At 55.4% G+C, this 26,733-nt stretch overlaps 1 protein-coding gene across 3 annotated transcripts; it reads right to left on the bottom strand.

Moving 5' to 3' along the window:
• Positions 1-17,566, bottom strand: GRK6 (G protein-coupled receptor kinase 6). 3 transcript variants are annotated; one of them, XM_015141517.3, is made up of 16 exons: positions 17,356-17,566; positions 13,352-13,447; positions 12,210-12,322; positions 11,997-12,074; positions 11,501-11,601; positions 11,070-11,162; positions 10,899-10,962; positions 10,633-10,773; positions 10,205-10,395; positions 9,396-9,433; positions 9,214-9,303; positions 7,730-7,938; positions 7,481-7,618; positions 2,030-2,167; positions 1,814-1,948; positions 1-1,622 (listed from the first exon to the last, which is right to left on the bottom strand). In XM_015141517.3, exons 1-16 carry the CDS (start codon positions 17,405-17,407, stop codon positions 1,617-1,619), a joined length of 1,683 nt encoding a protein of 560 aa, XP_014997003.1. In that variant the 5' UTR covers positions 17,408-17,566; the 3' UTR covers positions 1-1,616. The 3 variants fall into 3 exon arrangements, with proteins under 3 accessions (XP_014997003.1, XP_014997001.1, XP_014997004.2); XM_015141515.3 differs by having other exon boundaries at positions 1-1,158; XM_015141518.3 differs by lacking the exons at positions 13,352-13,447; positions 17,356-17,566 and having other exon boundaries at positions 1-1,160; positions 12,210-12,491.
• Between the last annotated feature and the right edge of the window lie 9,167 nt (positions 17,567-26,733).

Here is a 26,733-nt window from a genome sequence, read left to right as displayed (position 1 = left end):
CAGGTTTGTGCTCGGACTGTATTCACACAGAGACACGTGGCAGCTTACATTGGACAAAATGAGTAATAAAAATTGGCTTTAAATATGGAAAAAACAAGGCCCTGTAATCCCATGCTACCCTAACACTGAGACCAGGATGGCCATCACAGTCTGGGAAGGGCCAGGACTGGGGCCTGGGGCACAGGCACAGGCACAGCCTTGCCCTATCCCCTTCACCCACACAGGTACACGCGCGCGCACACACCCCACAGGCGCACACAGGAAGGGGCGGATTATTGCTGGGCACGTGTCTGTTGTTATGAGGGGAGTCTGGAATGTTTGAGGGTTGACCAGGGATGCCCCACCCCCTCCTAGGGGCTGGGCTCGGGTGTTTCTGAAAGAGGTGTCTCCAGGACAGGGCCCAGCATCAGGGACCAGGCCCTGGGAGCTGGAAGGCAGAGGCAAACCTATCTGGGCCGGCCGGGGCAGTGGGCTGACGGGTCTCACAGCCGGCCCAATCTCTGGACACTTTGGCACAGGCCTAGGGGATACAGAGGCCCCAGATCCATCTCTGACAAGCACTGAGAAGGGACAGCTTTGGGCCCCAGAGAGTAGCAGCCTGAGTCCAGGGCAGCGGAGGCAGGCACGAGTCTTACTCAGAGGCCGGGGGTGGCCAGCACAGTGCTGAAGGCTCAGGGGTGTGAGCACCCTCAGCCGTCCAAGCTGGGCCGGAGGAGCCTTGAGTTTGGCAGTGGCTCCTCTGCCAGCTCCCACTCTCCCAGCCAGGGCTGGCTGCCCCCAGGAGCCAAGGCAGGCACCAGGTCTGCGGCGGGAATTAAGAATGCTCTGGTCGCTATATACATTCGTACAAATACATAAATACAGAAAGCCCCGAGCTCCACAGAGAAGAGCTGAAGGGACGCACCTTTGTCCCAGGGACGGCCCAGGCCCTGCCAAACTCAGCCAGGCCAGGGGCTGAGGGGTGGAGGACACTGGGGACAGCTCCGTCTGTGTTCCCCAGGCCACGACTTGAGTGGACAATGGGGAAGACCACTGTGCAAAACTGTAAACGGCGCTCGGAGTAGCTGCTACCGCCAACTGCCGGTGGGGGCCTCGGACTGGGGGCTAGAGGCGGGTGGGGAGCTCTTCCTCGCTGTCGCTGCAGTTTCCACAGCAATCCTGGAGGGACGGGGAAGACACGGAGGGAGGGAGAGAGGCAGAGCAGGTGCTATTAACCACCAGGGACGTCACATGGGGCCGACCCTGCCAGGGTAGGCCAGGAGCTGCCTGGGGGGCACACTCTGGGGAGGGGCCTCTCCACGAGGAACCTGGAGCAGCAGCTCAGGCCACACGTGGGTGGGTGTCATTGCAGAGGCTGCTAGCAACAGACTGAAGTAAGGGGGCTGGGTAGATCCCAGCCCTCTCCCCTGGGGCTGGCAGAGACAGGGCATGGGGAGACAAGCTAAGCAAAGCTGGCAGCTCCAAGGGGCCAGGGTGCAGGGAATCGAAGCAGTGGGCAGGGGGAGTGGGGCGGGCACCAGACTTCTTTCTCCCACATCTTGCCTCTGCCATGGAAGGGCTGCCCGTGGCTCCCCGAGGCCAGGCAGCAAGGCCAACCCACGGGGAGCCCACACTGCTCACCTCTGGAAAGAGAAAAGAGGCCATGAGCCCAGCCAGGGGTGGGGGACAGGCGGGAATGAGGCCAGAGACCCTGGGCACCGCAACAGGGCTGGAGGATGCCCACTCCCAGTGCATGCGGGCACCGGCTCTGCCTCCCACCCGCCGTCCCCTGGAGCCAGGCTGGGGGCCCAGGTCGGCCGATGCTGGGGCTTACTTGGCGACTGAAGAGTCTCTGCAGCAGTCCCTTTTTAGGGGGTGCAGGTGGCTGGCCCCTCCAGTCCAGGTCTGGGGGGACTGAGCCATCCAGCCCAAAGACATTCAGCTCCTGGAAGCACTCGGTCTCCACCATCTGCTGAGGAGCAGGCAGCTGTGACATCTGTCCCCAGGGCAGCCTCCTGGAGCCCACCCCACCAGCAGGCCAGGCCCCCACCTCGTTCTGCCAGGGGATGGGCACACTGCCAGTGGCAAACTTCTGGTAGAAGTCCTGGTCAGTAGGCTCCAGCTCCACGCCCTTGACTGTAGAGAACTGTTCAATGTCCAGAACATCCTTGCAGTAAATGGCCTGGGGCTAGTGGGAGAGAGGCAGTGGTCAGATAGGAAACACACACAGACACGCACACGTGAAGGCAGCTCAGCCCTGATTCTGACTCGGGTCTTGGCCTGGTGCTGCCCTGACACCAGCAGCTCTCTGATTTGGAGTCAGAAACCAGGTGCCCCACGCACTTCCTAAGGGGCAGGCCCTTCTCTCCGAAGCCTGGTTTTCCCCTCTGTGAACTGGGTACATTATTCCTCACTGCTCAATGGTTGTGAGGCTGTGTAAAGGCCAATGCCAGGCACCTCCTTCGCCTGCCACATCTTGCCTCTGCCATGGAAGGGCTGCCCGTGGCTCCCCGAGGCCAGGCAGCAAAGCCAACCCATGGGGAGCCCACACTGCTTCCTGGGTATGCAGTTGGGGTGGGGAGTACAGGCTGAATCTCAGCTGGCCGCTCGGCTGGGCACCGCCACGCAGAGCCTGGAGATGGTGACTCCTTGGCTCCCTGCCCTGCGATGACCTGGGATTTGCTCCGTCTTCTCTCCCAGCCAATCAGAGGACTGGCAGTCTCCCACTGCTCCACCTCCCCAGACCCACGCTGGGAGCCCATCTCAGCTCCAGGAGGCCACCTTCTTTTTTATCTTAACATGGTTTTCTAAATCCTTCAAATAAGATGTCAATTAAAATATCATCGTCATGTAAAATGGTGCAGCGGCTTTGGAAAACAGTCTGGCAGTTCCCCAAAAAGTTAAACATCATTACCATATGACCTGGTAATTCTACTCCTAGGTATAGACCAAGAGAAATGGCAGCATCTGTCCACACAAAAACTTGTACATGAATGTTCACAGCAGCAATAACAGCCAAAAAGTGGGAACAATCCTAATGTCTACCAACTGACGAACAGGTAAGTAAAATGTGGTCCATCCATGCAATGGAATATTATTCAGCCTTAAAAAGGAATGAAGCACTGATCTATGCTACAACATGGATGAACCTTGAAGATATTACGCTAAGTGAAAGAAGCCAGGCACAGAGGATCACATACTGTGTGATTCCATAGCTATGACACGTCCAGAACAGGCAAACAGAGAGAGACAGAGAATAGACTGGTGATTGCCAGGAGCAGCTGGAGGGAAGAATGGAGAATGACTGCTAAGGGTATGGGTTGTTTTTTTTTTTTTGCAAAGTGGGGCAGGTAATGAAAACACTCAAAAATTTATTGTGGTGATGACTGCATAACTAAAAAGCCAATGAATTGCACTTTTTTTTTTAAGATGGAGTTTTGCTCTTGTTGCCCAGCCTGGAATGCAATGACATGATCTCAGCTCACCGCCACCTCTACCTCCTTGGTTCAAGCGATTCTCCTGCCTCAGCTTCCCAAGTAGGTGAGATTACCGGCATGCGCCACCACACCCGGCTAATTTTTGTATTTTTTTTTTTTTTTTTTTTTTTTTTTTTTGAGACGGAGTCTCGCTCTGTCTCCCAGGCTGGAGTGCAGTGGCGTGATCTCGGCTCACTGCAAGCTCCGCCTCCCGGGTTCACGCCATTCTCCCGCCTCAGCCTCCCAAGTAGCTGAGACTACAGGCGCCCGCCACCACGCCCGGCTAGTTTTTTGTATTTTTGGTAGAGACGGGGTTTCACCATGTTAGCCAGGATAGTCTCGATCTCCTGACCTCGTGATCCACCCGCCTCGGCCTCCCAAAGTGCTGGGATTACAGGCTTGAGCCACCGCGCCCGGCCTAATTTTTGTATTTTTAATAGAGACAGGGGTTTCACCTTGTTGGCCAGCTGGTCTCGAACTCCTGACCTCAAGTGATCCATCCACCTTGGCCTCTCAAAGTGCTGGGATTACAGGCATGAGCCACCACACCCAGCCGAATTATACATTGTAAATGGGTGAATTGCATGGTATATAAATTATATAAATTAAACTCAAAAAAGCTGTTAAAAAAATCATCATCAAGCTTGCTTTTCATCTACTGCTTCTACAAAGTTAAACTCCAGGGCACTAATTTTATCTCCAACTTTGAATGGAAGATCCAGAGGCAGTGTGGTTATTTCAAGGTTAAATGAAATGATGAACACAGGAAACAGAACAGACTGAGTGATGAGTGGCAGTGCCAGCCTCAGGGGCGAGCTGGCGAAAGTCAGGTTGTCCTAGTTCAAGTGCCTCTGACAGGGCCCACCTTTGCTTTGGAAAACAGTCTGGCAGTTCCCCAAAAGGTTAAACATAGTTACCATATAACCCGGTAATTCTATTTCTAGGTATAGACCAAGAGGAATGGAGGCCAAAGCGAACAGCTTACCTGAGGTCAGGAGTTCGAGACCAGCCTGGCCAGCGGTTCCAGTGAGGCCCATGTGAGGCAGTCACTCAGGGCAGTAGCCCCCTCGCTGGCGCCCCCACTTCCACTCACACCCACTATGGCCCACTCCCCATACCTCACATTCCTGCCCAGGGTGCCCCACTGGTCCCGTCTTGCTGAGAACCTGCCTGCACTCCTCTGCCTGCACGGGCTCACTCAGCCACACAGGTGTCCTCGCAGCTGCTGCCCCTCACGGGGCTGGCCCCTGCCTCAGGACTGCAATGCCTGGCTGTTTCTTCTGCCTGGAATGCTCACACCCCAAATCTTGGCGTGGCTCTCCGCTTCACATATTTTACATTTCTGCACCACCATCACCTCCCCAGAGACCACCGTGTCTAAAAGTACTCCCCCCACCATCATTCTCTGCCATCTTCGTAGCTTTAGTTTTCTCTCTTTTTTTTTCTATTTATTTATTTATTTTTTTGAGACAGAGTCTCGCTCTGTCACCCAGGCTGGAGTGCAGTGGCTCGATCTCCACTCACTGCAAGCTCCGCCTCCCGGGTTCTCGCCATTCTCCTGCCTCAGCCTCCCGTATAGCTGGGACTACAGGCGCCCGCCACTGCGCCCGGCTAATTTTTGTATTTTTAGTAGAGACGGGGTTTCACCATATTGGCCAGGATGGTCTCGATCTCTTGACCTCGTGATCCGCCCATCTTGGCCTCCCAAAGTGCTGGGATTACAGGCGTGAGCCACCGCGCCCGGCCTTTTTCTTTCTTTTTTTTTTTTTTTGAGATTAAGTTTTGCTCTTGTTGCCCAGGCTGGAGTGCAGTGGTGCGATCTCAGCTCACCGCAACCTCCTCCTCTCGGGTTCAAGCGATTCTCCTGCCTCAGTATGCCGAGTAGCTGGGATTACAGGCATGCGCCACTACACCCAGCTAATTTTGTATTTTTAGTAGAGACGGGGTTTCACCATGTTGGTCAGGCCAGTCTTCGAACTCTCAACCTCAGGTGATCAGCCTGCCTCAGCCTCCCAAAGTGCTGGGATTACAGGCGTGAGCACCGCGCCCAGCCAGAGACGGAGTTTCACCGTGGTCTCGATCTCCTGACCTCGTGATCCGCCCGCCTCGGCCTCCCAAAGTGCTGGGATTCCAGGCGTGAGCACCGCGCCCGGCTGCTTGCTTTAGTTTTCTTTATCACACTTAACATGACCTGGAATTCCTTCTGGCTTACTGGTTTATTTGGGTGTGTCTCCCACTAGAATATAAGGGCAGGACTGGCTCCAGTGGGCCTCATTATCTCCAGGGTCTGGCATAAATGGGCACTCAGCTATTTGCTGAATCAATAAACGTGTGTCAGCTATCAGCCAGGCCTGCCCTGCCCATCCTTCGGGCCTCTCCAGTGTTACTGGTGAACCGTTAATTACAGGACCCGGTCCTCACAGACAAGGGAAGGGGAAAGCACATGACCTCATCTTAGCCAGTCAGAACGGTCCCTGTGACTGTCACACAGAGAAGCCTAATTCATGGGGAGGGAAAGAGTCAACAGGTTGAAGGCAAGGCAAGAGCTGGAGAATCCTGGCACACAGCAGAAAACCCTGAAGCTGGCCCTACTTTGGGACTTTCTGGCCAAATGAACCAATACACTCCATGTTGAGCTTAAGTGAGTTTAGGCTGGTTTTCTTTTTTTTTTTTGAGACGGAGTCTCGCTCTGTCACCCAGGCTGGAGTGCAGTGGCTGGATCTCAGCTCACTGCAAGCTCCGCCTCCCGGGTTCCCGCCATTCTTCTGCCTCAGCCTCCCGAGTAGCTGGGACTACAGGAGCCGGCCACCTCGCCCGGCTAGTTTTTTGTATTTTTTTTTTAGTAGAGACGGGGTTTCACCGTGTTAGCCAGGATGGTCTCGATCTCCTGACCTCGTGATCCGCCCGTCTCGGCCTCCCAAAGTGCTGGGATTACAGGCTTGAGCCACCGCACCCAGCCTAGGCTGGTTTTCTGCCACCTGGCCTCTGACAGCTAGAGGACACTCTTGCCTGCTGAGTGCCTGGCCCACTGAGATGCTCAGTTAACAGGTGAGACTCTATAAGGGGAAGTGACCACCCACAGAAGGACGGCCAGCCCAACAGCCCCTCCCACTGCTGGCAACTGCACTGTGGTTTTCCTCTGGGGAACTGAGCTCCCCCATTGGTGCAAGGTCAGGTGGGCGTATGATCTGGGTGTGGCCAGTGAGGGACTATGAGCAATGAGAGGCAATGGACATCAGTCTTGGTACTTCTTTTCCCCCATGAGGATTTCTTTTGAAATTACTGGGCAAGGCCAGGCACAGTGGCTCACGCCTGTAATTCCAGCGCTTTGGGATGCCGAGGTGGGCAGATCACCTGAGGTCAGGATTTCAAGATTTCAAGACCAGCCTGGCCATTATGGTGAAACCTCGTCTCTACTAAAAATACAACAATTAGCTGGGCATGGTGGTGGGTGCCTGTAATCCCAGCTACTCAGGAGGCTGAGGCAGGAGAATCGCTTGAACCTGGGAGGCAGAGGTTGCAGTGAGCCAAGATCTCGCCACTGCACTCCAGCCTGGGGGACAGAGCAAGACCCTGTCTTGAAAAAGAAAAGAAAAGAAAAGAAAAAAAGAAAAAAGGAAAGAAAAGAAGAAAGAAAGGAAAAAAGAATGAAGGAGGAAAGGAGGGGAGGGGAGGGGAGGAGAGATGCTCTCTGTCCACTGTGGCGGCTGAGCTGCTGGGGCCCACTGCTGCCACACCCTGGGGAGAGCCACCTCAGTATGAAGACTACACATTCAACAGTACAGGGAGGGGAGGGAGAGAGTTCCTAGGACATTGTCAGAAGCCCCAAGCCCCATCCAGGCATGCCAAAAGCTGGAACTATCCTGGGGCTTTTCCTTTTTGTGAATTATCTTTATTTTTGTGGCTAAGCCACTAGATTGTTTTTTCTGCCGCTTGCAATGGAAGCATCCTGGCTGATACTACAAGAGCCCCTGAGCCCCAGCCCTGGCTGGGCCCCGCCCTCCGCAGCAGTGGGCTGCACTCACGTCAGGCTTGAAGGGCGGCTCCAGCATGCCGGCTCCCAGCCGCTTGAAGTTCAGCTTCTTAAAGAGGGGGTGCTCCTTCACCTCGCGTGCACTGCCGCCACGACACCCCAGGCGTTCGGCGGGGTCCTTGCAGAGGAGCTGTGGCAAGGCAGGGGTGAGGCGGCCGGGCAGGCGGGTGAGTGGGTGGGAGGGAGGGAGAGGTGCGTCCACCCCAGCCCTAGCTGGCCAGGCTTCCGTGAGCTGCCGTACCTGTGAGCAGAGGGAGCGGGCCTGCGGGGAAAAGCGCTCGGAATACTCCTCGGGGACCTCCTTCACCAGCCGCTCCACCTCCTCCCGCTTGATCTTCTTCTTCCTCTGCTGGAAGGGCGACTGGCCTGCGATCATTTCGTACAGGAGGCAGCCGAGCGCCCACCAGTCAGGGCTGAACGTGTACCGTTCATTCTTTACCACCTCCGGAGCTGGGTGGGTGGCATGGGAGTTAGGGCTGGGCAGGAGGCGGGCAGTGGACCCTCAGGCCCCAGGAACGCCAGCGCACATTAGGTCTGGGATACACTCAAACCTGTTGGCCAGGCAGGTGCCGTCCCAGCTTGGGGGGGACCTCGACCAGTAGGAGAGCGCAGGCCCCATCAAGCGGGTGGGTACAGCCCTGCAGGAGGCCATGCCCAGGGTCCCTGGGTCTTCAGATTTTACACAAGGAGTCAGAAATCTGTATTTTGTATGTGAAACCATCTGGCTTACTAAAAACAATTTGACTTAAACACAAATGTAGGCCAAATTGGGCCCACGTGGCTACCAGTTTGCAACTTCTGGATTTAATAACAGTGAGAAGAAGGAAACTCCTATTTTCTGACTACCTCCTACCTTCCAGGGCAGCCCCGTGGGGAGTTTTCCCTGAACTCTCTCTTTTCATCTTCCAGGCAGCCCTGGGAGGCAGGTATGATGAGCGTTTTACAGTGGAGCAAAGTGAGGCTGGGAGCAGTGGAGTCTCTGGTTCAAGGCCACGCAACAGGCAAGAGGCGGCGCCTGCAGAGCCAGAACTCTGCCTCCTGTGTCTCTCAGTCTCCAAGTGGAATGTGGGGCCTCATCTTGGCCCCTCCACTGGCCTCCTTCACAGATGGGCACAGGCAGGGCAGGGACTGGGGCCACAGAAACAGATGGAGGGTCTCTCTCCTCCATCCCCCGGTGGCCACTTGCAGGCTGAGCCATAGCAGGGTTTAATAAGTATTTAGCGGCCAGGCGCGTTGGCTCAAGCCTGTAATCCCAGCACTTTGGGAGGCCGAGGCGGGCGGATCACGAGGTCAGGAGATCAAGACCATCCTGGCGAACACGGTGAAACCCCGTCTCTACTAAAAATACAAAAAAATTAGCCGGGCATGGTGGCGGGCGCCTGTCATCCCAGCTTCTCGGGAGGCTGAGGCAGGAGAATGGCGTGAACCTGGGAGGCGACGGAGCTTGCAGTGAGCGGAGATCGCGCCACTGCACTTCAGCCTGGGCGACTGAGCAAGACTCCGTCTCAAAAAAAAAAGTATTGAGCAAATGAATGACATGGTTTCCAACTGTGTGCGGCCCTGGCTGAGTCTTGGTCTCCTAAGCTCTAGAAGAGGAGCATTGGTATGAGCCCTTTCTGCTGAGGCCCCTTTTGAGAGAAGACTCCCTGACAGAAGTGGGTGTGGCTGGATGGCTGCATAGTGAGGGAACCCAGGAGGCTAGTGTGCCGGGCAGAGAAGACTCACCCATGTAGCCCACGGTGCCCACACGGCCTTTGATGGTCTGGCCCTCGGGCACGTGCACAGCCAGCCCCAGGTCAGAGATGCGGATGTGGCCTGAATGTGGGTGGAGAAACAGGTAGACCCGTTAACAGGCCAGGCCTCTGCATCTCACCCCACCCTGACCCACCCCAGGCACCCCCACACACCGTGGTCATCCAGCAAGATGTTCTCTGGCTTCAGGTCCCTGTGCAGAAAGAAGAACAGGGTCAGATGCTGCTCAGTCTGCCAGGGAGCCAGACGGGGTCAGCCCCTCCTAGCTCACTTGCCTCCTGGGGCCAGGTGTGGAGCAAGGTGCAAGACTCATTTGCTGCCAGGGCGACAGACAGCCCTGCTCTCCCTGGCAACAGCCTGGATTCAAGGGAGCAGAGGAAGGATTTATAGAGCTAGGACTCCCAGGACTCTCTAGGCGAGTGGAAGGCAGCTCCACCTGCAAGAGGCCTCCCCAGTGGCCTTGCTCACCCCTTGATGACTGACTCCGCCTTTCCTCTCCATCAAATGGGACTACTCATCTGTCCCCTGACTAGGCTGCTGTGAGGCTCACAGGAAGTCAGCAACTATCAGAGCCAGGGCGCTCTCTTACCCAGCCCCGTGTGCCAGGCACTCTGTACTTAACTCACTGGGCTCCTCCAACAACCTGGGAAGTAGGAATTACAGTCTATGCTTCCTAGAAAAGGAAGCAGTGTTGGGAGCAGGGAGCTGACTGGCCCAAGGTCACACGGTGGGGGGTGGAGGGGTGACAAAGTCAGGATTCCCCTGTGGGTCCACCAGAGCCCAAAGCCTAGGTCTGGGCCACTCAAGTTGGCCTGGCATGTGAGTTAAGCCAGTGCCACAGCCCCCACACCAATGTCCTTCTGTAGTCTGGCCTGATCAGCAGCCTTGGCCACCTCCGTCCAGGCCCAGCTGCAGTTGCTGGCAGGGAAGGACTAAGCCCCTGGGGTGGCCGAGCCGTCCCAACCTGTACACAATGCGCTCCCGGTGCAGGTCCTCCAGGCCACAGCAGATCTCGGCGGCGTAGAAGACGGCCCGTGCTTCGGGGAAGCCAGCCTGGCCCATGTGGTAGATGTGGAACTTGAGGTCGCCCCCATTCATCAGTGTCAGCACCAGGCACAGCGCGTCCTTGGTCTCATAGGCGTAGGCCAAGCTCACCTGTGGCCGAGGGGACCCGAGCCCTCAGGCAGGAGCTGCGGGGCGCTTGGCGGCAGGGCTGCCCAAAAAAGCCTTCTCGGTGCCACTCCTTGGGCCCAGCCTGCTCCCCAAGCCTGGCGTCAACACCCCAAACCCGCCCTTCCCGGCATCCCGTGCGGGAGGGTGGGGCCTGGGGGGTAGGGAGGGCCAGTGCGCCAGCATGGCCAAGGGGAAGGGAGAGTCTCCTTCTGTACTTACTACAAACCTACTGTTCACTTTCTCCAGGATCTGCTTCTCGTTCAGCGCCATGGCCTCCCCTTTCCGCTTCTTGATCCGCTTTTTCTCTAGCTTCTTGCAGGCGTACATCTTACCGGTGGCCCGCACCTGGCAGGCACACACCTGTGGCCAGGCAGAGAGGGGCGAATGGAGGCCAGCTGTGCCCTTGCTGGGCATCCAGGGGGTGGTCCAGGGCCCAACACACCCACCCTTTTCACTCTTCCAGGGCCACTGGCCTGGCCACTCACCTCCCCAAAGCCGCCTTTGCCCAGGACACGGTACTGCCTGAAGGTGTTTTTGGTCACTGGCTGCCTGTGGCAAGGGGTGGGGAAGCGAACGCTGGCTGAGCAGGAGAGCCCAAGGCCTGGGAAGAACCCCAGCAACCTGGCCTGTCCCAGTCCAGCCTTCAGGGAGCTCACCTTTCCAGCCACTTCCACTGCAGGAAACGGTTGAAGTAGATGCTGTCGAGGTAGTCGGCAAAAGGGGCCACGCTCAGGTACTCATGGGTCAGCCTAGTGAGGGAAGGCAGGCCCAGCTCACCCGCCAGCCCCTGACATTGCAGGCTGTTGGCTCGATGGGCCAGGCCTCCCATTCTGCACACGCTTAGCCCACAGGTATCATCGTCGGCCAGTCCTCCTGCTAACCTCCGAGTGGGGAGACACATAGCCTGTGCTGAAGCTGTGGGTGCTACTGAGGGGAGGCAGCCTGCTCAGGTCACACAGCAGGGGCAAGGCCAGGGCTGGGCAGCTGAGCTCCCTCACCAGCCACTGAGCTGTTCACAGTCTTCCTGACCCCCAGAAGCTCCCTCCTCTGGGCACAATTCCAGGCTTGTGGGCAGGGACAGACTTACCGGGTGAGTTCCTGGAAAAGGTCTTTGCAGGGCCCCTGCTCCAGCCGCTGGGTGCAGTTCGTCACCAGCTGCCGGGGGACCTCTGGGATGAGGTCAGGACCCTGGGAACAAGCCCCAGACAGGTCAGTGCAGGGGCTCCCTTGGACGGCTACCCACTCCCAGGGGAGAGGGGTCAGGCATCTCGGGCTGGTGCCATGGGAGGCTGCAGGCCGGGGGTGTGCCAGCCAGCCTGGTTGCTGAACTCCTCCCTGCTGCCCACCCGTGAGGCAGAGCGCAGAAGAGCCACTGGGAGGCCGCCTGGCCCAAGCCCAGCCCATACCCTGGGCCGCATGCCCGCCGTGCTGCCTGGAGCAGCTCCAGGGCACTCTCTGCCCAGGCTGTGTGTTATGCAGTCTGTGTGAAGAAACCACCCTCAGAGGCCTGACACTGTGGTCACTCCTCTCCCTGACAATGGGCTCTGGCGGATCCTGTCATCTCTCCATCACTGCTCACTCACCGTGTGGCTCAGAAAATTCTGCATTAGCTGCCGCCCACATGCCTTTCGCTTCTCATCCGGGGTCACTTCATACTCAGCCTGCAGGGTGGAAAGCAAAGAAGCTGGAGGTCTGGACAGAGCAAGCAGCAGGTGTGGGGAGGAGGGGCACATGGGGCTGGGACCTCGGCCACCCGCAGGGCTGGGCAGGGCTGGGCAGGGCTGGGCTGCACTCACCACCCCATCCAGGAAGGCGATGCAGCGGCTCAGCTCCGGCCTCGTGGCACAGAACTCTCGGAACAGCAGGCGCCCAATGGGCTGCCGCTCGCACAGGCTGTGATAGTCACGCTCTGTGGGCAGTGATGGAAGCTGCTGGGTCCACAGCCCCAGAGCACATGGGTGGGGCATTCCTGCCCACACCACCAGGCCCTGGGCCCCCACAACAGCTTCCAGATCTGCAGTGTGGCAGCCACAGTCTTCTTCGGAACCCTCACCACAACCCTAAGTTGGGCACAGCTGTTTTGGGGCTGTGAGGCCCAGAGAGGCTAACTGACTAGCTCAATGTCACACAGCCAGGAGTCTGGCTCCAGAGACCAGGACTCCACCCACCTCCCTGCATCGTCTCCTGATTTACACGACTTGTGTATGTCACAGTACTGGGGTTGGGTGCGGTCCGTGAGGTTCCGGCCCAGCCCAGCCCCAGCCAGGCCCACACCTGCTGCCTGCCTGGCGAAAGTGCGAGAGGAAGCTGTGGCTTCCGGCACGCTCTCAGCTGGGCCTCCTTCCCAGGAGGTGGGAGCAGCCCGGGTGTGCTCTGCCCACGTGCAGGCCACCGGGGGCCTCAGCAACCGTGGGTGCTGCTCAGACCTGGGGCCTTGGCCAAGATTGGCAGGAACTGGGGTCCCGAGCCCTTCTGTCCCCTCCCAGGAGTAACCCTGTCACACTGCCTAGGCTGAGGGCTTCTGGTCAAGGCTTTGCTAGTCACCCCTCTGGGCTGGGCCTGGGAGGCTAAGCCCCAGTGTGGAGCTCCCAAGGCAGTCAGTCTGTGGGCTGGCCCAGCGGCCACTCCCTCTCTCTTGTGGGCCCTGCTAACCCTAGCTGGCTCTCCTTTTCAAAGTGGTATCAACTGCCCCAATCTGCCCCTGCCCTATTCCTGACACCCGCTTCACCCACCCCCAGCGTGACCCTGTTTGCTGTCTGCTCTCCACCCATCCCAAGCCCGGGAACTGAAACTGGGCTGAATGGTGCAGTCCTCATCCTCCTGCTCACTGGATCCCCCAAGCCTGTCCCTCTGCCCCAGGGCAAGGTCTCAGGGGAGGCTCCCCCTGCCCCGGCAGGGGCCCCTGTGTTGGCACCCGCAGGCCCTGCCCAGGCCTCACCGAGGCTGAGTCGCAGCTCTTCGCATTGGCTGATGTGCGGGAACTGCAGCATCTGCCGCCATTTCTTGCTTTTGCCTTTGCGATTTCCACCGCCACCTGTGGGAGCAAGCGGACACTGGGTCTCAGGTCTCAGTGCAGTCCAGGGCCTCTAGGGCTCAGCCAAGGCAGAGCCAAGGCAGAGCGGCACCTCAGGCCTTCCCTCTGCACGCTCCAGCACGCCCTTGCTGCGTTCCAGGACACACGTGGTTCTCCTGCTTCAGGCTCCTGCGCTGGGAGAGCCAAGAGAGGCAGTGAGGTCGCTGGGGGAGGACGGTGTTCCAAGAAGCTCCAACAATGGGTCCAACCTCAGCTGCTTCCCACCAGGTAGGAGTTCCCTCAGTGAAGAAAGGGGAGAAGGACATCGCAGTGGTGGGAACTGCAGAAGGCCCAGGAGGGAGAGATTCTAGGCCAGTGGGGCAGGCCTGAGAGATGCACAGGGCAGCCTGGGGACAAGGAGGCTCCCAGGCCTCTATCACCAGGCCCCACATCAGAGCTATCAAATGCTCAAACAAGGCAGGGGCAAGGGGGCTGGCACCCAGGACTCCCCATCCCCTGCACACTGGGGCTTCCCCGGTCCCCTGCCTGCCTTGCTTGACCTCGCAGACACCCCACCTGCAGCGGCTGAGGTCACGGCAGCAGTGGGATTGCCTGCAGAGCCCAACAGGTGTGGGAAACATGGGCCAGATGTGAGATGACCAGGAACAGCGAAGGCCCCTGTGACAGAGGCAGCTGCAGGACAACACCAGCTGATTGCTTGATTGCTGCTAGGAGGGTTTCTGGCTCAGTGAGGCCAGCTCTTCTGATTTTTCAAAAGCAGCTAGAAATTCAGACTCTCACATAAAATATTGGCCCTCATTTTATAAAAAAGAAAAAAAAAAAAAAACAACTCACTGCAACCACATAAATAAAATGTGTCAGGGAGCTAGCTAAACGTGTGTGGCCTGTGGGCCACCAGGCTGAGGCGGGTGGAAGGGGCCTGAGCCTCCCAGAGCTGGGTCTGAACCTCTGATTCACACCATAGGCCCATCACTTGCTATCTGTGAACCTCAGCTTCTCCGCGTGTGTTATGTGGTGCATGGGAGACGCTGTCCACATTAAGTAGGGCTGAGTCAAGAGGTGAGCCCCAACTCCAACAACTCCATGGCAACCTTAGACAACCATTTTCTCATGCTGGGCCTCAGTTTCCCATCTGGTTTTTCAGTCCTGTATCCATCTGGCCTGGGTGAGGGCAGGTGGTGCAAGGGCAGAAGTTGCCTTCTAGGGAGGGGGCAAGGCGAGGTCCCTGGATGGCTCCCTGACCTAAGCTGCCTGGAGGAGGAACTACTGCAGAGGCCCATTGAGAAACTTGCTAGAGGCCTCCTGCGAGCATGCCCTGCAGTCATTGCTTCACTGTGAGTGAGCAACAGACCCCCACCCCTCAACCCAGGGCAAGGCCTTCCCAGAAGGGGAACTCCTCCCCCACACCCACAGGTCCCTCACCCAACCCTCCATCCGCCAGCCTCCCACCCTCAGTTACTTCCTCCTCCCCCCTCCCAGCCACATCAAGGCAGCAGCAGAGTCACATGCAAATATCCTGTCCTGGGCTTCCCAGTCAGTGGGGCTCCTCCCCACCCTCCCCATCCCCTTTCAGTGTCCCTGGGCCCCCTCCCCATGCCTCTGAGTGCCTGGGAAGAGAAGGGGTACTGAGGGAGGTCTCAAGCCCCAGCGTTGTCCCACTCCATCCTCACAGCAGCTCTGCCAGAGCAGGCCCAATTTCCTATGAAAACTGAGGTTCCGAGGTGAGGAATCGATTCACCCAAGATGACTAAGCCTAGAGGTGACAGGATTGGTACCCAGCTCCCTATGGCCACAACCCAAGCTCCCTTCCCACCCCAAACATGGCTGGCATCTATTAGGTGCCAACTGTATATACACTCCAAGGGTTCCCAAACCCCACTTGGGGTCTCAGATCACTCAGGAAGCCGTCAAGGGTCCCAGCCCCAAGCTCATGGAAAGCCGGTTCATGAGTTGGTTCTGATGCAGCCCACCCAGGCGCCTGGGCTCAGGACTCAGTGACAGTCAGGGTTTCCTTTAGTCTTTATATCCCACCCCCAACCGTTCCACAAAAAGGGGTACTGAAGTTGAGAGAGAAGAGACATGTTTAAAGCCATGAAGGTCGGCCAGGCGCGGTGGCTCATGCCTATAACCCCAGCAATTTGGGAGGCCAGAGGCAGGTGGATCACTTGAGGTCAGGAGTTCAAGACCAGCCTGGCCAACATGGTGAAACCCGTCTCTACTATAAATACAAAAATTAGCTGGGTGTGGTGGCGTGCACCTGTAGTCCCAGCTACTTGGGAGGCTGAGGGAGGAGGGTCACTTGAACCCAGGAGGCGGAGATTGCAGTTAGCCCTGCACTCCAGCCTGGGTGACAGAGTGAGACTCCATCTCAAATAAAAGTCATGCAGGTGGGAAGGGCAGAGCCAGGTTGTGGTAAGAGTTCTCAAGTGGAGGTACCAGTCCCCAGTCTGGCCACACCACCCTGTGCCTTGCCCATGGCCTGACAAAGCTTCTCCAAACATACCCACACTCTCCGGCCAGGCAGTGCCATCAGCAGGCCTGAGGCCTTAACTGGTTACAGCTCTAGGGAAGAAGTCCTGTTTCAGCCCTCCCCACCCCTCCTCCCTGGCTCGTTGGATGACAAGGCAGAACAGAATCGGCAGATGCCCCCAGAGGCTGGGAGGAAGGCCTAGCCCATGGGCTCGATAAGGGACAGGGGATAAGACAGGCTCCCCAGGCACTGAGGACCCAGCCTGCCATGCCATTTCTGAGCTGCACCTCGCCAGGGCACTGGGTGGGCATGGGGTGCCAGGTGTGGCACCCAGCTGGAGGTTCCTCTGGGCTTCCTATAGACTGTGCCGGTCATCCTGTGTCTTAGGCCTGAGTCAATCACAATATTGCTGTGTGACTGATGCTAATCCCTGGTTTGAGCCTCAGCTTCTCACGTGTAAAATGGGGCAGAAAGGTGAAGCAGATGACTTTTAAGCCTGGAAGCCCAGTAAAGGAAAAACTGTCATGGTCTCCCTCCTTGCCCTGGAGTTCCAAAAAGAAGAGTCTTGTTTACTGCTGCTTCCCCAGCACCCTGGACAAGGTAGGGCACAGTGGGTGGTCAGTGATCATGTTACTGAGGTGGGGTGTGGCAGGTGGGGGCAGACTGACCACAGGGCAGTGAGGACCCGGTCTGGTCCTTGTGTTTCTCCCAGGACCTGCACAGAGCAAGTGTCTGATAACATCTGGGGTGGGAGCCACGAGGAGCTACACACACACTCGGTCCACCAGACTGGTTTCCCCAGTCAGGCCTTTGAACTTACAATACTGACAACGCAGCCTGCTCTGCTCCCACTTCTTTCTGTGTCCGCTAGGCCCACTAGAGCATGGGCTCCCTGAGGGCAAATATCCATTCACCTCTGCCCTCAGTGTCCTGAGGCACAGAGCAAGTAGCAGTCCTATAGGTAGCATTTGTGACCAGGAGTTTCCCCAAGTCAGGTGGGCTGTGCTACGCAGAGGGTCCGCTCATTCATTCTCCAGCCTTTACCTAACACCAACTTTCTGCGGGATTAGGCTAGGTGCTGGGGTCTGGGCCCATGGCACGTGGGGCATCTTTACACCTCTCACCTGGAGAGGACTCAGAGAGGCTCTCCTGGGGCTCCGGTCCCACCCTTCCCTCTTCGTCTCTCCTTCTTTCACTCCTTCACCCCCACCCGCCGTGAGGGCGGCGGCCTGACCCCCGCCCCTTCCTGGGCCCCGAATCCCGGGGGCAGGTGCTGAGGAGGAAGACGACGGGCCGGAAAGGCTCGTGTCTGGGCGGGGTGTAGGGCGCAGGGCCCGCGGGCCTAGGGGATTCGACGGCTGGGTAGCCCCGCGGAGCTCAGACGCCGCGCACTCGCGCTCCATGCACCCGGGCCCGGCCGCCCGCCCGGCCGCCTCACCTTCGCGGGCCTTGAGTAGCACCGTGTTCGCTACGATGTTCTCGAGCTCCATGGGCTGTGGCGCCGCCTGGCGCGCCGGGCCGCACCGCCGGCCGGGATCGCGCGCGAGTGCCGAGGCCGGATGGGATCGGCGCGGCTCGGCTCGGCTCGCAGTGACCGCGCCGCGGCCTCCCCGGCCTCCCCGGCCGCCGCAGCCAGCCGCGCACTCTCCGCCCCCTCCCGGGGGCCACCCCGGCGCTGGCCCGCCCCGCCCCGCCCTCTGTTTACCTTACAAGACCAATCACCGGGCAGAAGCTCCCCGCGCCGTCTTCCCATTAGTCTTCCTCTTCCTCTTTCCCCCGCCCCCCGAGCTGGGGACTCGCTCAAAGGAGTATGGGGGCGGGATCAAGCACGTCACCTCTTCCTGGTTGGTCTGAGGGCGGGGTTCAGCCCCTAGGTTCGAATTTCTAGGCTTTCGTAGGATACCAAACTGCCAATTAGGGCCGAGCCCTCAGCCGGGACAACGGAGGTGGGTACTCTGGGGCACGCCCAGGAGGCCGAATGTGTGATTGGGTGAAGAAGACGTCCGTCATCTTAAGTACTGCATTTTGATTGGGCCATCGCCTGAAGGTGTGGCCCGGCAGCCTTTAGCTTGCAGATGGCTTTTCTAGGGTTTTGTTGAGGATGCGCTCCGTATCCTGTGCCTCCTGCGGGCTGGCAGCGAATTTGTTTGGTCCACTTGTGTGGCCTTATTCCCTTGGGTCGGTCCCAACCAGGAGGGCGCACATCGAAAGAGGGAGAGACAGGGAGGAGGCTGCGGCCTCCGCAGCCGTTCCCCGACCTCTTGCCCGGTCGCCGCAGGCGCCCCGCCCAGCCCCCGCAGCCGGATGTTGTGATTTCTCTCCACCCACTCGGCCTAGTCTTCCCTTGGCCTCTGCTGCCTTATAAGGCAGCACTACCACCCCTAGACATTGGGATGAGTTCACACCCGTTATACAGGTGGGGAGCTGAGGCGCCGGACGTCAAGTGGCTGACTCCAGCCCGAACACTACGGAGAAAACAAGGCTGAAATCTTACAACTAATCAACACCTTGTAGCTTAACACCCCACTTCCTCCACCCCCCACTTCACGCAGCAGGAAACGGGCTTGCCCAAATTCCGCTAGTAAGGCAGAGCCAGATCCATCTAGGCTTCTCTAGTCCCTCTTCATTCATTCATCCGAAAACACTTACTGAGCAACACCTCTGTGCCAGGCACCAAGCCAGGTGCTGGAGAATACAGTGGTGGCAGCAAGATAGCCAGGCTCCCTGCTTACTTGCTAGAAGTGGAGGGAGCAAGTGAGGGCCGGGTGAGATAGAGGTAATCATTCTGTAAATAACAAATAGATAGTTTCAGAGAGTGACAACTGCTCTTGGGACGTTAAGACAAGATAGAGTGTGTGACACTCTCAGTGTGTGACATTGGAGCGGATCCAGTAGAAGCAACAGCAAACGCAGAGGCTCTAAGCCAGACTAAGTGGTGTTTCAGGGAATAGGAGAAGGCGTCTGCAGCTTCTGGGCCCAGTGGTCTGAGATGAGACAGAAGGAGCAAAGGCACTAGCTAGGTCATGGAAGACCGTGAACACGTCCAGGAGGTTGAAATGTTTTTGCTAAGTGAAATGTGAAACATTTGAAAGAATGATTTATATTTTAAAAATATCACTCTGGTGGATTCCTAGGGGGCCAAGAGTGGAAGCAGAGCAGTCAGGAGGTTACAGAATTCCAGGACAGCGATGGCGGTGGCCTGGACTAACAAGGTAGCAGTAGAGATGGAGAAAAGTGGATGGATCTAGGATCTAGGGAATTAAGATAAGTACCTTAAAAGAGGGAAACCCTCCTGGCTAACGCAGTGAAACCCTGTCTCTACTAAAAACACAAAAATTAGCCAGGCGTGGTGGCCGGCGCCTGTAGTCCCAGCTACTTGGGAGGCTGAGGCAGGAGAATGGTGTGAACCTGGGAGGCGGAGCTTGCAGGGAGATGAGATCGCTCCAGCCTGGGCGACAGAGCAAGACTCTGTCAAAAAAAAAAAAAAAAAGAGGGAAATCCAGGGGCCAGTGGAACATAGGGCAGTTGCCTCACTTAGTGAAGGCTGTTGTGTCCAAGTGAAATCTGAAGATTCAGTGAAAATGGGCGGGTTACTGGAGTAGGGAGGGAAAGAGCCTTCTGGACAGAGGGGTATCACATGTTCAAAGTTCTGAAGAGGAAGTCAGGAAGGGCTCCTGTGTTCAGCACCTAAGGGCAGAGCATCCAGCTAGAGTTTAAAGGTACACGATGGGGTGGACATGGGGGCCAAGAAATGAGGCTGAAGTCTCAGGAGGGGCCTGGATCAGGGAGGGCCTTGAGAGCCAACTAAGGAATTTTGGACTTCATCTTGAAGGTGGTAGGGAGCTGTCAAGGAGGTTTTGAGCACGGTGATCAGATTTGCTTTCATAGAGAGCTCTGGGCTGCACTGTGAAGGATAAGCTGAGGGGAGGGGGCTGGCTTGTTGTTTTAGTTCCCAACATCTGAAGCCCTTCCCATTTGAGAAGAATCCTATGAGATGTGGAGGCAGACCCTGCCTTCAACTAAGGAAATCAAAGAAGGGAGGTAGAATTTTTTCTCCCAGGTGTCTGGTAGCTGGAGCACAATTTCCGATGTTTCCAACCAGGTCTTTGAATCTAGAGCAAGTGAGCAGCGCAAGACATGGAATTCATTGTGGAGGCCGTGGAGGTTGGGGGAGGGAAGGAAGGCAGTCAAGCTAGGCCCTTCCTGGGGGAGGGGGATTCGGCAAGCCCCCCAGGCTGTCCTGTCCATTCCTCGTCTGTTTAGTTACCCAGAATTGGCTTCCTTGTCTGCAGGCCAAGTATCCTAAGACAGGTGAGAGACCTTTTAGAAGGAACGTTTAGAGAGAGGAATGATGGTGCCCTATGCTGGGGCAGTGGCCATGACATGCAGACAGGTGGACAGATGGAGACCTGGCATGTAGCTGGCATGACAGGACATGGCAATAGATAAGAGGTGAAGAGAAGATGTCACTCAGGAAATTTGGTTCCAGCTCTTCAAGCCATTTTCTACCTGCAGCCAAAGTCATATTTTCAAAAGGGAAAATTGGCTAAGCATGGTGGCTCATGCCTGTAATCCCAGAACTTTGGGAGGTCAAGGCAGGCTGATCACCTGAGCTCAGGAGTTCGAGACCATCCTGGCCAACATGGTGAAACCCCATATCTACTAAAATAAAAAAAATTAGCCAGGCATAGTGGTGCGCGCCTATAGTCCCAGCTACTCAGGAGACTGAGGCATGAGAATCACTTAAGCCCTGTAGGTGGAGGAGTTTGCAGTGAGCCAAGATCACGCCAGTGCATTCCAGCTTGGGCAACAGAGGGAGACTCCATCTCAAAAATAAATAAATAAATAAATAAAAGGGAAAATCTGCCACCAACCATCTGAGATGTGCGTGTCTAGGAATTTATCTTACAAATATCATTGCGCTTAGTGCTATTAATGCACAATGCTGGTGCTATTCACTGCAGCATTGTCCAAAAGATGCTTTTTTTTTTTTTTTTTTGAGACAGAGTCTCATAAAAAACACAAAAATTAGCCAGGAATGCTGGCCTGAGCCTGGAATCCTAGCTATTCGGGAGGCTGAGGCAGGAGAATCGGTTGAACCCAGGAGGTAGAGGTTGCAGTGAGCCGAGATCGTGCACTCCCGCCTGGGTGACAGAGTAAGACTCTGTCTCAAAAACTAAAGAAGAGTCTGGATAGATTAGGTTCTGCTGCAGTAACAATCAATCTCAAGTTTAAGTAACCTAAAACAACAAAAGTTCATTTCTCACATGTACCACATGTCCAACACAGCTTGTTGGGTGGTGGGGTGGCACTACACATAGTAGTCACTCAGAGCCCAGCATAATAGGGGCTTCATTGCAATTTCTGCTTCTGTAATGGCAGGAAATAGGAATGTGGTAAATCATACAATGGTCCTTAAAGCTCACACCCAAAAGTGACACAAGTCACTTCTGCTCACATTTCATTGGTCAAAGCAAACCACGTGGCCACAACTAGCTTTTAAAGGGTGGGGAGAAGGGCTGGTGCGGTGGCTCATGCCTGTAATCCCCATACTTTGGGAGGCCAAGGCTGGTGGATCACCTGAGGTCAGGAGTTTGAGACTAGCCCGGCCAACATGGTGAAACCCCGTCTCTACTAAAAATACAAAAAGTAGCCAGGCGTGATGTTGCACACCTGTAGTCCCAGCTACTCGGGGTGCTGGGGTGGGAGAATCGCTGGAACTCAGGAGGCGGAGGCTGCAGTGAGCTGAGATCATTCCACTGCACTCCAGCCTGGGAGATAGAGTGAGACTCTGTCTCAATAAATAAATAAATAAATAAATAAATAAATAAATAAATAAAGGAGTGAGGAGACACAACATTACTATGGCAGATTATATTTTCTGAAGATGAGTGTAACAATGCATTCCCATCCCACAGGCACTCCTGCAATGAAACCTTGCCACCCCCACAGCAAGAGATAGAGTTTAATTTCCCTCCCCTTGAATTTGGTCTGACCTTAATGACTCTCTTGTCGTCGGTAGAATATGATGGAAATGATGCAGAGTGAGGTCTGAGGCCAGGTCAGAAAAGGCCATATGGCCTGGCTCTCACAAAATGCCGGCTTTCCAGAACTGTCCTCTTGGGCTGTTTCCTCAGAATCAGCCGCTGCTGTGAGACGCCCTAGCCAAATGGAGAGGCCACACGTGTGTGCTCTGCTGTGGTTGACAATCCCAGCTGAGCCCAGGATGCTGGGATGATCCCGTCATCCCACCAAGCACCAGACATGTGAGTGAAGAAGCCTCCGCCCCTGGCAATTTGGATCACCCCCAGCCATTCAAGTATCCAGCTGAGGCCCCTGGCATCTTCCCCGCTGAGTCCTGCCTGAATTCCCAACCCACAGAATCCATGAGCATAATAAAGCAGGCCACTAAGTTTAGAGTAGTTTGTAATGCAGAAACAGGTACCTGCCATGACTACTATAGGCCTGGAAGGAGAAAAGAATTGGAAATATTTGGTGAACAACACTAACAACCACCACAGATAGTTTTGCTTATATACATGTTGGCCACTTTGGGAAGGCCACGTGAGGCAGCAGGAGTGCTGTTCGCATCTGGGAAGGGGCAGTTAAATGGCTGGGGACAGGGGCAGGAGAGAGGTTTTTCACCCTATTCCCTTCTGCACCGTTAATCTTGTATCGTGTGACTGGATGGCCTGTCTTAAAAACTATCAGCTGGATCCTGTCACTCTCTTGCTCAGAACTCTCCAGTGGCAGACTGCGGTAGGCAACCTCCAAGGTACCCCTGCTGCCAGGGATCTCTGTTTCTTCCTGGTATTCACACCCTTGAGATCCCCTTAAGTGTCAGGTGGACCTCCTGACTCACTGTTTTTTTTTTTTTTTTGAGATGGAGTTTTGCTCTCCTTACCCAGGCTGGGGTGCAATGGTGCGATCTCAGCTCACTGCAACCTCCACCTCCTGGGTTCACACAATTCTCCTGCCTCAGCCTCCTGGGTAGCTGGAATTAAAGGCGCTCACCACCATGCCTGGCTGATTTTTTGTATTTTTAGTAGAGACAGGGTTTCACCATGTGGCCAGGCTGGTCTGGAACTCCTGACCTTGTGATCTGCCCACCTTGGTCTCCCAAAGTGCTGGGATTACAGGTGTGAGCCACCACACTCGGCATTTTTCTTGTTCTTTCTTTCTTTTTTTTTTTTTTGAGACGGAGTCTCGCTCTGTGGGAGTCTCACTCTGTTGCCAGGCTGGAGTACAGTGGCATGATCTCCACTCACTGCAACTTCCGCCTCTGGGGTTCAAGCAATTCTCCCGCCTCAGCCTCCCGAGTAGCTGGGACTACAGGCGCGTGCCACTACGCCCAGTTAATTTTTGTAGAGATGGGGTTTCACCATGTTGTCCAGGCTGGTCTTGAACTCCTGACCTCAAGTGATCTGCCCATCTCGGCCTCCCAAAGTGCTGGGATTACAGGCGTGAGCCACCGGGCCTCGCCTGCGCCCGGCCTTTTCTTTTCTTTCCTTTTTTTTTTAGACAGAGTCTCGCTCTGTCGCCCAGGCTGGAGTGCAGTGGTGCAATCTCAGCTCATTGCAACCTCTGCCTCCCGGGTTTAAGCAATTCTCCTGCCTCAGCCTCCCAAGTAGCTGGGATTACAGGCACCACCCACCACGCCTGGTTAATTTTTATATTTTTGGTAGAAATGAGGTTTCACCATGTTGGCTAGGCTGGTTTCAAACTCCTGACCTCAGGTGATCCACCTGCCTCAGCTTCCCAAAGTGCTGGGGTTATAGGCGTGAGCCACTGTGCCCAGCCACATTTTTTTTTCCTAAGAGACAGGGTCTTGCTCTGTCACTCAGGAGTGCAGTGGCACGATCACAGTTTACTGCAGCCTCCACCTCCTGGGCCCAATCGATCCTCCTACGTCAGCCTCCCGAGTAGCTGGGACTACATGCGGGTGCCACCATACCCAGCTAATTGATTTTTTTGTAGAGATAGGGTCTCCCTTTGTTGCCCAGGCTGCTCTCAAACTCCTGGCTCAAGCAATCCTCCCTCCCTGGCCTCCTAAAGTCTTGGGATTACAGGCGTGAGCCACGGCACCCAGCCTGACTCACTTCCAATGGAAAAATGCAGCCAAGGTGATGGAAGTCATTTCCAACATGAGATTACTAAAAGATTGTGGCTACCATCTTAGGTAACTCCTCTTGCTCCCTCACTGGCTCAATCTGAGAGAAGCCAGCTGTTATGTTGTGAGATGGAGAGACCTATGTGGCAAGTAACTGATGTCTCTAGCTTTGTAAGTGAACTTGAAAGTGGATCCTTCCCCCAGCAGCCTCAGCTGACCCTCCGATGCAGCCTCGTGAGAGATGCTGACCCAGTGGCACTCAGTTAAACAGTGCCAGGCTCCTGACCCATAGAAACTGACCCATAAATACCTTTTTTAAAAAAAGAATTTATGGCTGGGAGTGGTGGCTCATGCCTGTAATCCCAGCACTTTGGGAGGCCAAGGTGGGTGGATCACCTGAGGTCAGGAGTTCGAGACCAGCCTGGCCAACATAGTGAAACCCCATCTCTACTACAAATACAAAAATTAGCCAGGTGTGATGGTGGGCACCTGTAGTCCCAGCTACTCGGGAGGCTGAGGCAGGAGAATCCCTTGAACCCAGGAGGTAGAGGCTGCAGGGAGCCGAAATCGTGCCACTGCACACTCCAGCCTAGGTGACAGAGCTCCATCTCAAGAAAAAAAAAAAAAAAAAAGTTTAATTGATGTGAGGCTGGCCCACATGAGAGAACTAGAGTTATCACTGAGATCAGTCTACATAAATGTCATTTTAAGCTGCTAAATTTTGGGACAATTTGTTATGCAGCCATAGACAATTAATACGCTTCTCATTACACTTAAACAATAAAACCTCCTTGAAGCTGCAGTGAGCCATGATCATACCAGTGCACTCCAACCTGGGTAACAGAGCAAGACCCTGTCTCAAAAAAATAAATTGAAAAAAAACCTTCCTGTGGTCCCAGCTACTTGGGAGGCTGAGGTGGGAGGATCACTTGATCCTAGGAGTTCAAGGCCAGCCTGGACAACAACATTGTGCGACCTATCTCTACAAAAAATAAACAATTAAAATGTTAAAAACCCTACATTCTTCCCTGTGGCCTACAATGGCCCAGCTTGATCCGGGCCCTGTTTCCCTCTCCAGCGTTATTTCATGCCATCTCCCTCTCATTCGGCGTGCACCAGCAGCCACACACTGACCTTCTTCCTGCATCCGTCAGGAACTGCACTGTCCAATATGGTAGCGCCTAGTCACATGTGACTACTTAAATTAATTAAATTTGGCTGGGTTCTGTGGCTCATGCCTGTAATCCCAGCACTTTGGGAGGGCGAGGCGGGTGGATCATCTGAAGTCAGGAGTTCAAGACCAGCCTGGCCAACATGGTGAAACCCGTTTTTACTAAAAATGCAAAAATTAGCCAGGTGTGGTGGCAGGCACCTGTAATCCCAGCTACTTGGGAGGCTGAGGCAGGAGAATCACTTGAACCTGGGAGGTGGAGGCTTCAGTAAGCTGAGATTGCTCCATTGCACTCCAGCCTGGACAACAAGAGTGAAACTCCCTCTCTCTCTCTCTCTCTCTCTCTCTCTCTCTCTCTCTCTCTCTCCATATATATACATATAAAATCAAGGCCAGGCGCAGTGTCTCATGCCTCTAATCCCAGCACTTTGGAAGGCAGGAGAAGGATCATTTGAAGGCAGGAAGAGGATTACTCCCGAAACAGGAAGAGGATCACTTGAACCCAGGAGTTCAAGACCAGACAGGGGAGCAAAGTGAGACTCCATTTAAAAAAAAAAAAAAAAAAAAAAAAGCTCAGCGTGGTGGCTCATCCCTGTAATCCCAACACTTTGGGAGGCCGAAGCTAGTAGTTCACTTGAGCCCAGGAGTTCAAGACCAGCCTAGGCAACACAGCAAAACTCTGTCTCTACAAAAACTACAAGCCAAGCATGATGGCTCAAGCCTGTAGTCCCAGCTGCTCAGGAGACTGAAGTGAGAAGATGGCTTGAGCCTAATAGGTTGAGGCTGCAGTGAGCTATGATGGCACAACTGCACCCCAGCCTGGGCGACAGACTGAGACCCTGTCTCTCAAAACTAACAACAAAAAAACCAAACTTCAGTTCCTCAGTAACAATGGCCCCATTTCAAACATTTCAAGTGCTCAATAGCCCTGTGTAATCAGTGGCTACTGTATTAGACAACAGAGACAGAGAGCACATCCATGATCACAGAAAGTTCTCAGATGGCACTGGTCTGGAAGAAAGAATGGCTTTTACTTGTGTAAAGACTCTATCTTGGCCGGAGGCGGTGGCTTATGCCTGTAATCCCAGCACTTCAGGAGGCCGAGGTGGGTGGATCACCTGAGGTCAGGAGTTTGAGACCAGCCTGACCAACATGGTGAAACCCCCATCTCTACTAAAAATGCAAAAAAATTAGCTGGTATGGTGGCACACATCTGTAATCCCAGCTACCTGGGCAGGTAAGCCCAGCTGTAGAAAGACAGAAGCCAGGGCAAGGGGACAGTGCCTTTCTGCTCTGGTCTAAAGGAGTTGGTGGAAGACAGGCAGATGTGCAAGAAGATCTGGGGACAAGTGTGCAGAAATTAGAGAGAAAAATGTATCCACATTGGAAAGTTTCTTTGTACACTTCTATGGACTGAGCTCCAACCACATGCCAGGTTCTGCCTTTTCACATGCAATCCCATTCAAACACCTCAACAAGTCTATCAGACAGCATGAGTGCCCATCCCTCCCTACAGAGGTGTGGCAATGCAGATT

This window comes from Macaca mulatta, chromosome 6 (genome assembly GCF_049350105.2).
Source record: "Macaca mulatta isolate MMU2019108-1 chromosome 6, T2T-MMU8v2.0, whole genome shotgun sequence".
Classification (NCBI taxonomy): domain Eukaryota; kingdom Metazoa; phylum Chordata; class Mammalia; order Primates; family Cercopithecidae; genus Macaca; species Macaca mulatta.
The sequence above is the reverse complement of the archived record's forward strand: the minus strand, read 5'-3'. Positions and strand labels throughout refer to the sequence as shown.